At 40.8% G+C, this 18,492-nt stretch overlaps 1 protein-coding gene across 7 annotated transcripts in view; it reads left to right on the top strand.

The window, feature by feature from the left end:
• THRB (thyroid hormone receptor beta) overlaps positions 1–18,492 on the top strand; it is a 369,571-nt gene that overhangs the window by 288,968 nt on the left and 62,111 nt on the right. For all 7 annotated transcript variants that reach the window (XM_040636879.1, XM_040636878.1, XM_040636875.1 and 4 more), the window contains one exon: positions 8,044–8,304. In XM_040636879.1, the coding sequence (XP_040492813.1) occupies positions 8,044–8,304 (261 nt within the window). The remainder of the gene's footprint in view (positions 1–8,043; positions 8,305–18,492) is intronic.

Genomic DNA, 18,492 nt, shown 5'->3' with positions numbered 1-18,492 from the left:
TTGTGGACAATACCAAAGTAGTAGCTGGTCACAATGTCAAGGGCCATCCAGGTCTTCATAATGGGAACACTAACATACATCAATAAGATCTCAGAAGCAATGTGTGATTACACATTAGAACAAATAATAAATATTTTCAGAGGAAGAGGAACTCACCACTGACTAGAATAAAGGCAGCTGTGTGGCTAGAGCCCAGGCTGAGCCAGAGGCAGGGAGGGGGTGGTTCATAATGTTTGTGTAGGTTGAGAGAAGGAAGGAGCATAAGAATGGATCCTCCAGGTTCCTTCCTGCCCACTGAGAATTGTGGATTTGCTCTCCGCAGTTATCAGTATAAAATAGGAAGGCAACACTTCAAGAATTTACTGTATTTCTGCTCAGTGACCCACCTTGTACATATGTCAGCACGTGTAATCTTAACACTGACGTTGTGAGGGATTTTCACTCTAGTTTACTAATGAGGCTCAGTAGTCATGTAACCCTTCCGTCACAATTCTTCAAAGTAGTAATAGTCAATTTCCTTTAAAAATGGTCAGCAATTTGACTTTTCTCTAATTTTGGAGAAATCTCCTTCCCTTGCCTAAATATTCCAAATTCACAAGTCTCATGGCTTCCACTAAGCAAATGCTGCCCAAAGGCCTTCATAACTACAAGCAGCAAGCCAGGCACTGCAGCCTGGGCCATTCTTGGAGATTTCCAGGCCAGGCAAAGCCACCCTAGAGGAGCCCAGAGCACTGGCAAGCAAGCCAGCAGCCTGCTCTCTGGTGACTGGCCCACCCACCCCTGATGACAAGAATATATTGCTGTGTCAGAGGGCCTGCAAGGGTGGCATGGAGACACCCACAGCTATACTCTGGTGTCCCATGTGAAGCTCTTCACCAGACACTTGTCTTGTGGCCAAGCTGCCTTTTGTTGCAGAACATTGATGCAAACCAGTTCTGGCCGACTGGGTCTCGTAGAGCACAGTATTGCTCAGTGCATAGAAATTCCTAGAAAGATAAAAGTCCGTGTGTGCTCTGTTTAGCTTCTGGAGTACTTCGACCTGTCTATATTATGTTCAGTTGTTTCCAAGTGATATTTATTCCGGTCCTGTCATGTGAAGGCACTGTGCTTGGAGCTGTGGGAACTGAGAAATGGATAAGTTGATCAGAGTCCAATAGAGGGTGGAGAAAAGTGTGGATACCATTGACATAATACAAGGAAAACGTGGTGAGTTCTTGCCTTACAGAGGAGATAGAGACAAGTATTACAGATATTCAGGAGGAAGATCCAAAGAGGTAGAGCGATTTGCCCAAAGTCACACAGCTGATAAATGCCAAAGCCAGAGTTTGAACCTTATCTAGCAGAGCCCAGATTCTTATCCTATCCTGCCTCTAAAAAGCAAAACAGTTTTCATTCTCTCCTGCAGTTTTGAGAAGATAATACTTGTAGTAGAAAATCTGTGTTGATTCGGTTTTCACAGTTTTGAGTCCTCCTTATGACTTACCAGGGGCTTTTAAATAAGAAAATGGGCATAGAATCTGTGCCTAGGAAATAGTTTTCTCTTTGCACAGTTACCAGATTATTGGGAGATAATAAAAGATTAGGGCATGATGCTAGGCACTGTGTTACCCACACACATACATACATACATACATACATAAAACATGTATGTAAATGATTAGATCATGAGGTATGGAGTAGGACATGGGTGGAGAGAGATACATGGAAAGTGGTAATGGAAGTGCAGAGGGTGGATGGATGGTTCAAGAAAGCCTACACAGTGATCTAGGTTGAGAAGGGAAGAAATCCCATGAGCAACATTATATTGCCACTTTACACATGAAAAGAACGGAGACTTAGAAAGAGGAAGTGATTTTCAAAATTAGACCCTTCAGCTGCTACGTGGAAGAGTGGGACTCAGATTTCCAACCTCACCCTCTCCTCTCCACTAGAACAGAGCCTCCTCCAGGGCAGTACAGGGATCCAACCCCTTACTTTTACTTTTGATTATCTTCCTTGAGAAATGCAACCCTGATACGATCTGTAAGCAAGAAACTCCAACCTTCAAGTAAAAGGGAACATGGGGTTGGACCCCGCTAATTATTCTTGGTACATCAAAAGGAGGTGAGGTAAGGATTTGGAAAGGGCACCCCAGGCTTAGGGAGGAGCTTCTGCAAAGACACTGTGGTGGGAACAAGCGTTGCACGTTAGAAGAAGCCCATGCGGCCAGAGGACTGAGGACAAGGGGCTGAGCCCCAGGAGAGAGGCTCGGTGGGATGGATCAGGGATAAATCCCTTGGAGCATTTCAGGCTGCAGTAAGACCTTAGGATCTCATTCCAATATTGACGGGCTGTCATCAGACGGTTGTAAGCACCAAGAGAGATATGTTCTGAAGCGTACTTTTAAAGCTCACTCTGGCTGCTCTACGAACAATGGGTTCTAGGGGGCTCAGAGTGAGAGCAGGCAGACCAGTTGGGAATATAAATGAGTAACTGAGAAAATTGAATGGGACAATAAACATAGCTGATAAAGAACTTACAAAGAACTGATAAAATGATAGCTATTAATAGGCTAATGGCTACTCATCAAACTAAGGCAAATAATGATAATATATCTGCTCACAGCACAGAAGGTACGAAAGAACAGATGACGCGCTTTTCTGAGGTTGCTTGTAAATCAGGCAGTGTCTCACTGCGGACTTCCCTGGATGTTCATGAAGATGAACAAAAGTGTCTAGTTCAGTATTTGGCCCTTAGTAAATGCTCCGCCAAGCATCAGTCTCCTCTTCTACGTGACTCGACAAATAAAAATTAGTTGATACGTACGTAGTCTGAGAATTCGGCAAAGCTAAAACTTATAGGCCCGAGTAAAAAAATTAGAATGGAAATTAGAGGCACCATGCTAATAGCCTGAGCTATCCCCTGATAATTCTACACACTCCCTGGGCTTGCACAGCATATCGTACACACATCTCCCTAATACAGAGTATGGTTTGGGGTCTCAATGCCTAATACCAACGGCCTTTAATACAAACTAAACACTTTATAATGAGTGCCATGAAATCCCAGGCCACTCAGCTGACCCTCTCCGACCACGTTGTCATAAGCCTATTTCCTTTGCCTTAGCGCGCTTCTAAGGTATTAGCTTGTTTTTGTGTCCTGAGATACTTGCATATTTTCATATAATTCTCCCTTTTTTGACGGACAGATTCCTTTTCTATCATATTTAATGAAATTTCCAGAGACAGGCTGTTTGCAGTTATGTTAATGAGATTTAGGTTTGTTTCTTTTTGCAAAATAACTTTTTAGACCGGGGTTGTGTCATTCAAAGCCAAGAGAATTATAATCATCTAACGCAAATTCAATCATTCAATTCTAAACTCTCTTGAGAAACACAGGCCAGGGTGTGTCTAGTTATTTTAGTAGCAGCTCACATGTCCCTATCTAGTTATTTCCTTTAATTTTGTTATTAATTTGCATCATAACTGACAAATTGGTTAATTGTCTTGATGCCCAGAATTATGAAGTATTAAAAGCCAGGTATTAGCTAGGATCCATTAAAGAGCAAAGGATTCATACTTCATGTGAATAACAAGATATAATCATTGGTACAATTCTCCTTTTTAAAAAATGTATTTCTACTACTGTGCACATTATGTCCCAGATAATGCCCAGAACAACAGACTTTTTAAGTGAATACTTATTTACAACCATACCCCCAATCTGTAAGAGAACATTCAATTAATAGCTGACATTTTTATTGAAATGGAGTTGACACACAATGTCACATTGTGTGTACAGCATAGTGATTTGATAACTCCGTATGTTATCCTGTGCTCACAAGTGTAGCTCCCATCTGTCACCATGTAACACTACCACAATACCATCCACTATGTTCCCTGTGCTGTAACTCTCATCCCCACGACGTATTCATTCCATACCTGGAAGTCTGTACCTCCCACTCCCCTTCACCCATTTTACCCACCCCACACCCTCCTCTCCCCTGGCAACCATCAGTTTGTTCTCTATGTGTCTGTTTCTGGTTTTTGTTCATTCATTTTGTTTTTTAGGTTTTACATATAAGTGAAATCATATGGTATTTTTCTTTCTCAGTCTGATTTATTTCACTTAGCATAATATCCTCTAGGTCCATCTATGTTGTTGCAAATGGCAAGATCTCATCCCTTTTATGGCTGTGTAATATTCCTCTGTGTGTGTGTGTGTGTGTGTGTGTGTACACACACCACTTCTTTATTCATTCATCTATTGATGAACACTTAGGTTGCTTCCATATCTTGGCTATTGTAAGTAATATATTGTACTTATATCTTTTCTAATAAGTGTTTGTGTTTTCTTTGGGTAAGTACCCAGTAGTGGAATTATTGGATCATATGGTATTTCTATTTTTAGGTTTTTGAGGAATCTCCATACTGTTTTCCACAGTAGCTGCACCAATTTACATTCCCCCCAGCAGTGAGAGGGCTCCTTTTTCTCCACATCTTTGCCAACTCCTGTTGTTACTTGTGTTTTTTAGTCTAGTCATTCTGACAGGTGTGAGGTGACACCTCATTGTGGTTTTGATTTGCATTTCCCTGATGATTATGATGTTGAGCATCTTTTCATAATATCTGACTTTTAAATGTTCACACAGTTGATCCCAAAACATTGATGAATTGTTTAATTAGAAAGTAAATTTACTTCAAGGTTGTGTAAAACATTAGAGCCTAAGAAGGACACACTGCACCCTTATCTGAAACCTGCCAGTAATTTGTTTTCCCGCCTTCAATTTTCTTAACCCTGTGGATCTCAATTCTCTTTGGTATCAGAATAATCTGGAGAACTTAGTAAATATACAAATGCCCTGGGCCCATCCCACTTCAACAGGCCTGGTCTTCTGTGTTGTTCAGTAGCACCTCAGGGAACTGTTACTCACCAAAGTTTGGGAATCACTGACTTAATCTTTTAACATTTCAATCTCTCTACAAAGAAACAACTGATTGGTTTGAGTTTGGGGAGAGCCAAAGGATACGAGCATTAGACATAGAAACGGCAAAATACCGCTGAAAACCAGTACTGCGAAGCAAACACGTGTGGAGGTAACTTTGAGTTCTCACCAACAGCAGCATCCTCAGTAGGCAGAATTTAAGGAGCTCATTGTAGCGGGTATTTTATCCCTCCCTGGGAATGGAATAGGAATTGTATGTGTCTCCCTCTTCTTGGAAGGATAAGAATCAAGAATCCTCCTTAAATAAAATCCTCTTGAGCTTTCCCATGACCCAGCCAAGACTTCTCAGTCCCCGGGTTTCCTAGCAGTGCCCCAACCAATAATCCTGCAAGTTAAGCAGCAGAATATCATTATCGTGAATGGAATTACAGACAGTAATTATGAGCCTGTAAATGCCTCCCGTGAATGAAGCCTTTCCCCCAAGCCATCTCAACTTCTTTTCTTAGGACCGTGGAAGGCAATCCTATCCCTTGCCTCACCCCAAACATAACCTCCCTTTTTTAGAAGAAATACCAGGTCTTGCTGGCCCAGGAGACATGCTGAGCAGGTTTTAAGAGGCCGTACTTGAAGGAGGACTGTCCCCTTGGGTTGAGTCCCTTTCAGCATTTCTCATCCAAGCGTGACCACTAGCTCTTTTCGCTGGGGAGCAGTGACTACTCACTTTGGCGATATTTCTTAATTTCTGTTCGATCAGGGAAGTTAATACCAAATTGTAAGAATTTCTGCAGAAAAATAAAATGTTGGAGGCTTTACAAAAAAGTGTGATAACTTTAACATTACTTAAAATGGAGCTTTACAGGATACAATTTACCAAGGATTTAGAGTCCCTGAAAATAAAGAAGACATCATAGAAACATGCATGGGTCAGAAGGCTTTTCATGTCTGTAGAAATAAAATGAATCTCTTTAGGCCCAGAATTAACTCTTGCATTCAGTAGCTCTATATTTAGCTCATAAAAACCTCAAACCCTCATGGATAATAAACTTGAATGGATTCTACATAGATATATTTAATTTGAAATGCAACACAATCTCCCAACATTTTATTTAATCTGTTGTTTTCTTTTAATGGATAGGGAGAATAGGTGCCTATAATTGCACCAGCAGCTGGCTGTGGTTGAGTCCAGAGTTTTTGATTCACCATGCAGTGAATAATGCCATATGATCTCTGAAGAGAAAGAACTCATGACCTCACACAATGCCTAGCATAGCCATTTGCATAGGGTGAATTTTCAGGGCTCTTCTCTGAATAAGATCAAATGTTATATTCCAGAGCTGTCACATTATAGAATTTTTTTTGCATGGATTTATTGCTTACTGGCCATGTTATTTCAAGCCACAGCATTTCCATTTACTGTGACAAAAAAATCATGGGTTGATTATTACTTTGTAGTCATTGTTCCCAGTCTCCTCCTGGAGTAGAGAGAGAGTGTATGTGTATTAGAATTTCCACATAGTAACCTGAAGACTCACAGGACAAGTGCAGCCTCCAAAGTGACTGAGAGCAGATCACACTTTTGGAGAAACCATCCTAACCAACAACAACTGAAGACAATTAGTCATTTACAGAGGGGGCTTATGAAGATCTAAAGCATTTTGAGCCCTGCGTTAAATAATTTGGAAGTCATTTTAGGGGCGCTTGGGTGGCTCAGTCGGTTAGCCGTCTGCCTTTGGCTCAGGTCATGATCTTAGGGTCCTAGGATCGAGTCCCGCATCAGGCTCCCCGCTCAGCAGGGAATCTGCTTCTCCCTCTCCCTCTGCCTGTCTCCCTGGCTTGTGCTCTCTCTCTCTCCCTCTCTCTCTCTCTCTCAAATAAATAAAATCTTTTTTTAAAAAGTCATTTTAAATGTTGGAAAGGCAGCTTAAAATTCCCAATATTATGTACAGATCAGGATGGACTCGTCTCTCTAATATGGATATCTTTGCTTCCTTGGTAATTTCAGCAGAAGGGAAAATTCACACATAAATTATAGTCTTTCAATCACTGTATATGATCACTTTAAAAGTAGAACTCTATTTATATTGCATATTTCTCATTTTGACAGACAGTAGCCTAAGAATTTCTAGAAATATGGATGACCAGATGGATTATGTTTTTTAACGTATATGCATATACAAATATATACATTAGCCTGCTCATTTTTGCTCTCTGCCTTATATCCGTGTACAGTAAAGATATTCAAGGAGTTAAATTTGCCACCAAGGGAGGTTAGTGTAAGAAAGTTTACATTATATCATTGCATTATATTGTATTATTCCTTTTCTTCCCATTTTCTAGAGGGTAGGTCTTCAAGTGCCTATAAATTAAATAGAATAAAACCACAATACACGTAAATAACTTACTGCCTATACTTCAACCAAAGAGATTCAGGGCTTATCATTCTATCATTAGGTCTGTTAATTTGCCTCGCGACTAAAGCACTGTCTGCTTTCCTTCATTGGACCTCATTGCCAAGTTGGAACTACATTGAAATGGTTGCAGATTTCTATTTGAAGATCCAGTCTCTCTGTATCGGGCCATTAGGAGTAGAAGATTGTAGGGAGGACCGAGTTGTCACTCCCTGAGGAACCACGTGAGCATGTCCCACTTAAGTAACAGGGTGCCCCTCAGGTCAGCCTGTGATAAAACCCAAGTCAAACAAGGCTGAATCCTGGATGTTTTATGTCCTAAGGATCTGAAAAGTATTCACGGCCAGCCCTGACCCTCAAGACCTCAAACGATCGTCTAAGCAGTCACATAAACTGGTGTAAACTTGCTCTTGGGCCATTGCTGTGGAAGCCTGGCTGGCGAAAGTACAGCCTTTCCATGGAGGAACTAATGTCTTTCTAGGCACTAAAAATAAGGGGGAATGTGTTGATTACTCCGACAGGCAATCCAACTGTGGTGGCTAAATGCCCAAGGCTGACAAATTCTGCATCTTATCACTGCCGTCAAGTGAAGGTGCATGTGAATACTGTCAGCCCCAAAGAATTGAGAAACAACTTGCCTTCCAAAACTGCAACTCAACAAAATCTTGACAATGCCAACAGCTCGTCATCTCGTGTTTTTCAACCCTCCAGAAAATGGCCTTCCAGCCTGGGACAAACCAAAGCACTGTCCAGACCGAGAACACGACTGGAAGCTAGTAGGAATGTCTGAAGCCTGCCTCCATAGGAAAAGCCATGCGGAGAGGCGCAGTGCATTGAAAAATGAACAGTCGTCACCACATCTCATCCAGGCCACTTGGACTAGCTCGATATTCCATCTGGACCATGACGATGTGAACGATCAGAGTGTCCCAAGTGCCCAGACCTTCCAAACAGAAGAGAAGAAATGTAAAGGTAACCGATTTTTATTAGACCATAATATCCAGTGTTTCAACAAGTGAAAAAAGTCTCTGTTGTCACTGTGTGCTCAGCTCCATTTATTCCAATGTATGGTATCCATGTGTTTTCCCCAACTGTTCCGTTGCAAGGTTTTTTTATCCCCAAATCTTCTTTTGAACATAAATAAATGAGTTCCAAAGGAAATAGTTAATTTCAGTTTCATGTTGCGTTGGACACTTGGGGAGAAGACATTTTTATTTCTCTAATTAGCAGAAGGGTTGTTAGTTTTGGCTTTAGCTCTGTTTTTGCATCTGAGTAGAAACAGACATTGCTATCGTTCTGTAACTACTTGCTTTGAAGTGTGTGTGTGTGTGTGTGTGTGTGTGTGTGTACATTTCTTTTCCCAATTGTGCCAGTAGCTAATGGGATCTCAAAGACTACCTTTAACCCAAATAGACAATTCACGCTCAAAAGAGAGGTTTTAAGTTGTTTTCTTTTACTCATTAAATCCTTGTGTCATCTTCCTGAAAGGCAAGATTATGGTGTTAGGAGGTTGTCACCTCATAAAAAAAAGTGTTAAACTGGCCTAAGTTCCTGATTGCATTAGATTTAACTGGTCTTTACCTCAGCTTGCCTCACCCGACAGATGTCTTTGTGCTGATCGCTTTATTGTCTTAGGGCTCCCCAAAATGTTTGCTTTGTAAATTCATTTGTGTTTTTAAATGTCCACGTTCATGTGACTTTCCATTCTTTTTCAATTTAGCATGGAGGGAAAATAAGGTCTTTGTGCTTCTTCTTGAAGGATTTTGATTCATGATAAAGTCTTAAATTGTGTATTTGGAAATCTGGCAATCACTCACCAAGATATAGTAATGAAAGTTTGTAAAGACTCCTATGTATGAGCCATGAGAGACTTTTGCATACTGTTCTAACTTGAACATAAACACAGGATTATATTTATCCTGTCAAAAAAGTGCTGGTGCTTTTAACTTTTCTGAAAACACATCAAAAGCTCCCTGGAACTACCAGTTGACCTGAGAAGTTGAATGTGTAGTTTGTTTCAGCTGAAAACAGAATATTCTAAAAATAATAAAATAGTGGTATGAGCTCTGATTTGAGTGCAGTCAAAACTATACATGTTCTCTTTGGGATTGAACTACCTTTCACCTTTATTATTCGGGAGATTTGAGAAATTGAAAAGAATATTTAGAAAAAGAGCAAAGTAAGTTTTTTTTTGAAAGAGTCAGCATATGAGACAAGTGTGTTTGTATATGTGTGTGTGTGTGCACAAATTTGTTTGAGACATAATTGAGATTTAGTCTTAGAATTTGTAACCAGATTGTATCTTCAGATTTTATGAGCTGGCATCAAAACCATGTCAGTCCTAGGCTTACAGTGAAATACCAACATGAAACTGTAGTGTCCTCATGATCTAAGAAACTCACAAACTAAATTTGATTCATTCACAGCTGGTACCCATGTTCACTCATTCATTCATTCATTCATTCATTCATAGGATCCGTCTATGTCTCTATCATTTACAAGAAATCTTGGCTTTGGGTACCCAAAGTTCCTAATATGGTATACTTCTTTTGTTGTTATACCTTAAAAGCAAAAGGAAACAGTCTCTATTTGGACCCAAGACCCTAACTATAGTGCAGTGGTTAAAACCACAGGTTTGGGCTAGAATCCTAGCTCTTCCACTCTGCCCTTTAGCAAACTTATGTGATCATTGGTGGAATTAAATAAGATAATGCATTTAAGCATGCATTTAATATAGTACCTCTCCTAAGGGCTCTCTAAATAGCAGGTATCATTATTACTGTGATCAGTATTATTAGCTATGCATCATTAAGTGTCATAAATTCCTTGTGCTGCACTGTGTGCTTGGTAAGGAATGGAGAAGGAGAAGAGGCCAGTGAGTGCGGGCTAGGGCATGATGTTTCAGGGTGGATTAGACTTGATAATCCATTTTGCATTCATTCAGCTCTCCTTTGCTAAAAGTCAGAGAACTGTTTAATAAGAAAAATAGAATTAAATTATTACATTAAAGTCCTTCCTCAAGATTCTACTATTGAAAGGAAAACAACTAGGGAAAACCCCCAGGTAGTTTCTAGAGTAACCAGCAGGGTTCATCTTGGCATGAATGTGAGACAATGACTTGGTTCAGCATGAAAATGCCCCAGGAAAGCCTACGTTGTCATGGCCCATGAACTTGATAAACTGAATCTTACTCATTCACAGTGGATGTCTGTAATTAGGGAGGTACCAGGGAGGCCAGAGAAACAACTTGATTAGTCACTTTTTTCTTTTTGGAGCCGGCTCTTCTCTACCTGCTCTGTTTGTCAGCCACCTGTATAAAATCACTGTGAGGCGAGTTCTGTTTGGCTGCCCATTTAGGCTAGCATGTATTTCCTGGCTATCTCTGTCCAGCCCCCAGGCATGCTTGATATCTCAGTCCCAGCCTACCATTCCATGCATTCATCCCATCAGTGTTCAGTAAGTGCCTATCCTGTGTAGAACATTACCCTTGATGTCTGAGCATGAAGCAATAGCATCAAGGCCAAAAGTACATCCAACTAGCCCCATTCCAAGGACTCCAAATGGAATTGATAAGAACTAAATGGCCCTGAAGGATACAAAAGTTAAGGATCTACAGGGCAAGAGCCAAAAGAACAAATTGCCTGCTCAAAGTTCCACAGTAAGCCTATCCCTCAGGTCAGCCATCTAGCTGGCGTAGATCAGTGCACCTCGAAGTGGTTTGTGAGTGGGTACCCTCCTACAAATTGTTATTATTCCTCTCTCTTGATGCAAATACAGAAACTAAGAGTGAGCTTTAGAAACTTTTATAGCAAACGTGGCATAAATACTGACATTCAAATACATGATCAGTGGACTCACCTCACTGAACATGGTCTGGACCAGTTGGGAATTGTCCAACTGGCCTGGTGAGTCATGCGTGGCCAGAGCCAGGTAAAAGTCTTGCACCAAAGAACCATGCACCGCACTATAATGGACCGGGTATATTTTTAAATGGTCCTTCAGTTCAAATAATTGGAGAATCACTGATTTGTGCTTTATAGAATTCTTCATGTTTTTCTTTTTGCTTATTTTCTTACACAGTTAATGTTTTGGTTTTCAGTTTGGGTCTGAATACAGCTTTCGTTTTAATTCTGCATAGAGCTGTGCTTTTCTCTGCTACAGTCATTCTAAGGAAATTAACTGGTAACACATTTAACTGGGATGAGAGCTCTGGAGACCCAACATTCTGCCGCAGAACCCACAGTTCCAATCTGCTGGAGTAGCAGAGGCCATTTCCAACCAGCAGCAGGTGACCCCGAGCCACCTTCTATCTCCACTCTACACCTTCCCTGGAGTTTCTGTCACAGTTTGAACTCATTGCTCAGCCACAAGGACCACATCCTACTGCTGCCCACCTCCTTCTCTCCCGGAGTCTGAGACAATGTATTTATTTGGTGGGGCTCAAAGTGCACCCATCAGCAGCACTAGCGGCTTCCCTTCGGGAGCTTGTTAGAAATGCAGAATCTTGGGCCATGCCCCAGACTGCTGAATTGGAAGCTTTGCAAAGGGGCCCAAGAATCTGTGTTTTTTAACCAGCCCTCTGCGTGATCCTGAGCATCAGAAAACGCCTGTGAACACAGACACTTCAGCTCTTAGTATAAGAAAGGCCCTGCCACCTAGTGGACACTCAGGAAATGTGCATTTTTCTTCCCCCCCTTGACTGCACCTGAAGAGCCACCTAAGGGGCCCTTCTTAACTGGGCTTCCTTTAGGCCCGGTTTATCTTAATTGCCAACAGGATGTTCTGTTTAATCACTCGGCCTGAAAACACATCCCTCCGGGACTTGAGCCCTTCAGAGAATCCCACTCTGTTTGGCTGGGGCCCTGATCCTCCTGTAAGTAGGTACAAGGCCCCTTCAGGCAGACCTCTCATGCCTTCCTGAACTTCTCTTCGGAACCCCAAGGTCCCACCAGTTCCACAAGGATGGGTGCTAGTTAGGTGCATGCACCCCTGTAGCTGGATCTACCAGGGTCTGGACCCAGACAGTCAGACCTCCCTACTTGGATATTCGTGCTCAATGTCAGTTAGGGACCTTCCTGATACACTGGAACCCAGTAGGAGAAAACAAGGCAGGGACTGACCACCTCCCTGGTTGCATGAGAAAAAGGTGGGCAGCAATCCAGTGATCTCACTGAATTTTCTCTGTAGGTCAGTTCTGTGTTTAATGTCAAGAGAATTGAGTCTTAGATCCAAGGAAGGCAAGGAGGAAAAAAAGTCAAAACAACTTTACTAACAAGTTTTCTCTCATTATAAAAGCCTTCCATGTACATGTACAAAATTGACCATTTCTTAAAAGGTCAACAAAAATAATTTTTAGAAATCATTTGTATTTCCATCCTTCAAAGACAAGCAGTGTTAAAATTTTATTATATTTCAGTCTTTTTTCTGTGCATATCCTTTTTTTACAAACTTGGAATCATACTAGGCGTGCCATTTTTTAACCAGCTTTTAATGCTTGAAGACATGTCATGAACATTTTCCTTTGTCATTAAGTATTCCTCTGAATACTGACTTTTATTGGCTATAAATTATCCTTGCTTATAGATATACTGTAATTTATTAAGCCAGTCCCCAAGATTTAGACAAGTTAAAGTAATTTTTAAAACAGTATCTTATGTCAGCGAAGGGGCAGACTATTAACTCACGCTCTTCATAAGGAGGACAAAATGAATCAAATCAATGACGACAATTTTAAATGATATATAATTCTCATTTACCAAAATAACAAAGTGTTCTAGAAATGAGAGATGTAAAGCCAAGTCATTGTATGCGTTATAATCCTTCAAGTTAGACATTCACATTTTCAGCGGGTGATTGCTATCTTTGTCCTTAAGTAAAATACAAGGACATCTTCAGGTAAATGAGTATTTTAGAAGGTGGGGGATTAAAAAGCTTGAGCCCTTCCACTAGTATGACCATCTGCTCCATCCATCTCCGCTCTCCACTCTGCCTGGACTCACCATACATCAGGGTGTGCGGTCCCAGCTGAGAGCGCCAGTGTGATTCACATACTCAAGGGCACTCTAGGAGCCTTAGCCATCAACGTGAGAGTAAGTGCTCTCCACCAGCTCCTGGTAGATGCAGGAGAGCTGTGTGATTTGATACTTCAAAGGCAGGAAAGAACACCCCATAAGTAGACCAGGACAGACAGAAATAGAGGGCAAGAAAAGAAAGGAAAGCAATCAGCTGGAGTGGAGGAGAGGGAAAAAACTGGATACAGGGCAATGGCAAAGGAGGCAAACATCAGAAATTCCAGGCTTCTGTCTCCAACTTCAGTTCTCACTGATACAGCATGAAGCAGGGGATGGACCACAGGCTTTCCAGGGCCAATCTGGCAGTGTCTGTGACAACATTAAATGCAGGTATGCTTTGACCCACCCATCCCTCTTACAATACTGTGTTCCATAGAAATACTCACAGGGACGAAGATCTGTGTTCACCTGTTTTCTTTGCACCTTTGTTTTTGTTACTGAAAAATTCGTAACGCTCCAAACGTCCATCCATAGGGGAATGTTCAAATACACTATGGCATATCTAAAGTATCCACTAGAAAAATAAACAGGTTCTGAATAGGAGGTGCTCTTAGGAATACCAAACAGAGAAGCCACCATGCATTAAGTATACTGGGATCCCATTTATAGGTTTTTTTATAAATTTATTTATGTATGTATGTATGTATTTATTATTTATTTATTTATTTATTTATTTATTTATTTATTTAAGGGAGAGGGGCAGAGGAAAAGAGAGAAGCAGACCCCTTGCTGAGCAGGGAGCCCGATGCGATGCTGGGCTTGATCCCAGGACCCTGGGATCATGAGGGGAGCCGAAGGCAGACACTTAACAGACTGAGCCCCTCCCGCTTATAGTTTTAAAAATCTGTATCACTGTGTTTGCACAAATGTGCACAGATAAAAGGTCCTGGATACACATCAACCTGTGACAGTAGGTATCTTAAAAAAGAAAGAGTAGAGCAAAGGAGGATGCTAATACTAATTCCATATACAATTGCATGCAAGATTTTTGTACAATTCTAATGCATTAATGAATACCTTGTGCAGTTTTCATTAAAAGTTAAACTCATGTGCTTTATAGTCAGATAGACTTAAGTGGACTTCTGGCTCTTCAATATACCAACTCAGGGCAGATTTTTTTAACCTCTCTGACCCTCAGTCCTCTTCATTTTAAGTGGGGTCATAATATCTGGCTTTCAGATTTGTTGTAAAGATGAAAGCTAATGTGTGTAAAGCACCCAGCATAGTGCCTGCCACTTAGTAGAGACGACATGATAAACATTCTTACAATAGAAACATTCTCTTAGCCTTGGGCTCCCCTTCTCCAGTGTTTGTTGCCCTTTCTGACCTTGAAATACATTGACAACCATATACACATAAATGAAAAGAAGCAAAACAAAACATCATATATACAGCTATAGTGGGGCATAAACAATTGAAAGAAGAGTCCATAGCAATAACCAAGATATTTTTCAAACCCTTTCGATAATGAAAAATTTAAATAAGAAACCAAGAAAAGTATGAAGGAGGTGAACTGGACTTTGAACTCTGGCAGTCTGGCTCCAACACTAGAGCTCTTCATCATTATACTTTCTCATGACATGGAAAGGCAAGGAAATTCCAGACACCCCAAGGAAGGCATCTAAGCCACAGAGAAAACACTGGTCTACACTCAGAGGAAGGTGCAGGGCAGTGAGACCTGGCGGGACAAGAGCCCTGGGCTTCAGCGTGTGCCTCGACATTCAGTCCAAGGGCAAATTCTGGTGCTGTTCTTACCAGCCACTGAACCTCAAACAAGTCTCTTAGCCTCAGTTTCCTCATCTGTAAAATGGGAATCCTCTCTCACGGAATTGTGGAATTCAATGTGTATTATTTTTAGAATGAAGCTTAGAAAGATGAGAAGCAGATTGGATGTTAGGGATGTAGAATGCCCATGTGAGAATTAACACTAAGTAGATACTGACAGGACTGAAGTTTCTAAAGCTGAGAATATTACGGACACAGGGGGAACAGATACAATAGCCAAATCCCTTGATGCTTCCTACAGGTAGTTTTCAGACAAAATAGGGTACGATGTGGGTGGTTAACTTGTAGAACCTGGCATTGAAGTTGAAAAGGTACTGTTGGGAGAGTCAGCCTTACAAAGACATCATAGGTGACCACTGGAATTCAGAGCCTTTCCCTTTCCCAGATATTTCCCACAGGTTGTCCTGAATTCTCTGTGGTCTTTCCGAATGCAAACCTCCTGACTGGATATCTTATCAAGTCGCTAGCGTCTCCAAGCGGATGAACTGGGTCAGGTTCCTTTCTCCCTTGACAGGGTCCAGTAATGCCAATGGAAGGAATGGAATGGAAGCAGCTGTGAAGGGGTGAGAATAGCAGGGAGTGGATGAGAGAGAGGGAGAGAGCGAATAAGGAGGACTGCCATGGGCCACTGTGCATGCTGTCAGGTTGTGCGCAGGGCAGTAGGAGTGGCATTTACCTGCATAAAGTCTGTGACACGGCGCTCTAAAGACAAACGTCACCTTGCAAAGAAAGACACTTAACACAGCCGTTCCAGTCATATTTGGACATGTGTGAATGGCATGTTGATCTGGGGCTATCAAGATATTCCAAGATTGATAACACTATAATGTAGAACGAAATCTGCTAAAAGAGTAGAATTTAAATGTTTTCACCAAAGATATATATATGCATGTATACATTGTATATGTTTATAAATACAATATTATATACATTTATATACAATTGTATATATAAAATATCTGAGGTGATGGGTGTATTAATTACCTAGATGGGAGAAATCCTGTCATAATGTATGTGTACATCAAATCACCACAATGTACACTTTAAATATCTTACAATTTTATTTGTCAGTTATACCTTGATAAAGCCAGCGGGGGGGCGTGTATTTTAAGAATCCTCAATAGCTGGCCTGCTGCATTAAATCTTAGGAATGTTCCCCAGCACTTGGTAGGCACATAGGGAATATTGAGAACAGAAGATCATGGTTTGGCTCTTAGGTCTGACATTTACCAGGTATTTAACCTTGGATAAATCACTAATTCTCTCCAGCAAAGAATGTATTCAGAGATTAATTGCCCACAAAGAAACCAAGGACATTAATCTACAATTCCATTTTAAAGTACCTCTCTAAGATAATAACCATACTTCCCATTGTGGGGAAAACAGGACAAAATAGATTAAATTAGTACCAACACCCAAAACCTAAACTGTGATTATCAGAAAAACATAGCAGCTCCAGGATTAATTGGGCAATCAGTTGCTTTTCACCATCTCTTTCAATGGTCTTACCTCTCTTATTGGACAGCTTTCCCCAGGAACAGAAGACTTCAGGATATGAAGGCTCCCATTTTCAATTCCCCAGTAAGTCTGGGCTTCTAGAACCCCTGTCAGCTTCTGGAAACATACACATGCTCCACAATAAGCCTATTCCTCTGAAAGTGCTGGTGACCAGTATATCCTTACCTCTCCAGGGCAGAGACTTTGGATTTGAGTACCCTTGGAGGTGCGGAGGCTCCACACCAAGGGGAGCCTGCATACTAATGACATTGCAAGGATGTCTGGGTGTCTCAGTCGTTAAGCATCTGCATTTGGCTCAGGTCATGATCCCAGGGTCCTGGGATTGAATTCTGCATCAGGCTCCTTGCTCAGTGGGGAGCCTGCTTCTCCCTCTGCCTGATGCTCCCCCTGCTTATGCATGCTCTCTCTCTCTGACAAATAAATAATTAAAAAAAATAGTGACATTGCAGACAAAATAGGCAAGTACACTGCGAAGCCACTTCACTTGTATGTATGACCTATATTAACACAGGGATGGCTTCTCTCTGTAGTTTACTATGTGGCTGATGCTAATATGAGCTATATTTAGAGATCAGCTTTTCCGGTTCTGGACCAATTCAGCCACCTTGACTTGAACTGAAATAAACATGATCCCACTTCTCTATCCACAATGCAAAGATACCAGAAATCCAAAATCAACTGAGCTTTGGAAAAGAGAGTCAGAATTCCTCCACGGTCCAAAGCCATCCTCCATAGCTTTGACCTGATACAGAATTATTATCTTTGGCAAACCTCTATCCCCATGTTATTTGCCAATATTGACTTATACAAGGGCCTTGACTTTGTTAAACTTTACTGCCTCTTAAAACATAAAACTGTGCTGCAAATATGACTATTTAATTCAATTGTCTATACTGTGAAGTTTCTTGGCATTTGAGTTTGAATACTGTGTGTGGGTTGATGGTCTACGAGTCTAAATGGCAATATTTGGTGAATGGCAAATTTTACCCCAACTATCCATAGTTACCCCATAATGTGCAGTTTATACAAGTCATACTGTCATAAGCCCAGCCTCTGAATTAATGAAAAGATACTTATTTTGCTCTTTGTTTGCCTAGATCTAGAAAGAACTTCTTATAATAAGCCTAAGATATAAAACTAAAGGCCAAAAATGTGTAAGTAAAAGAAGCTCCTGCCCTTTAAGGGAAAAAAATACATGTTAATTTTTGCAGGAGTTTCAATTGAATGGTTTCCAAGGAAACAGGTATCTGCAATGGGCTCATCCCATTTAATATTTATGGCTGAACATAGGGAATAGTGCTTTCTTATTATCCCTTTCTGGTTACACATGATATGCTCACTCTTAACTTCCTTTTAAGTGATCATTCTATGTTCTGTTGAGTCTTATTTCTTCCCCAAACAATGGAAACAAATGTCCATTCTATGATTAAATTTAAAAAGAAGAAGAAGAACAAGAACAGGAAGTTTTGCAATATCAAGAATATTACCTTGGTGATCAACACTAAAAAGGAAAAAAAATATAACACTAAATCAATCTGACACACTTTTCCTAGATGAATTGAGGGGGTTTGATTTTGTTGTTTTATTGCAAATTTGCTTACCTTTTTAGCTGGTTCCTGCTTTTAAGAGTTGAACTGGAAAAATATAATTGGTAGAAAAGGACCATCTTCAAGTTTGAGTGAGCTGTGTGTTTTCTTGGAGATCTGCTAAGGCAAACCTATAAGTTCCACTTTATACGTGATTTTAAAGTACTCTGCTTTACTGAAAAGTTGGAATAATACAGAGA

The sequence above is a fragment of the Ursus maritimus genome, unplaced genomic scaffold (assembly GCF_017311325.1).
Source record: "Ursus maritimus isolate PB19 unplaced genomic scaffold, ASM1731132v1 scaffold_20, whole genome shotgun sequence".
In the NCBI taxonomy this organism is placed as follows: domain Eukaryota; kingdom Metazoa; phylum Chordata; class Mammalia; order Carnivora; family Ursidae; genus Ursus; species Ursus maritimus.
This window is presented reverse-complemented; position numbering and strand designations above follow the sequence as displayed.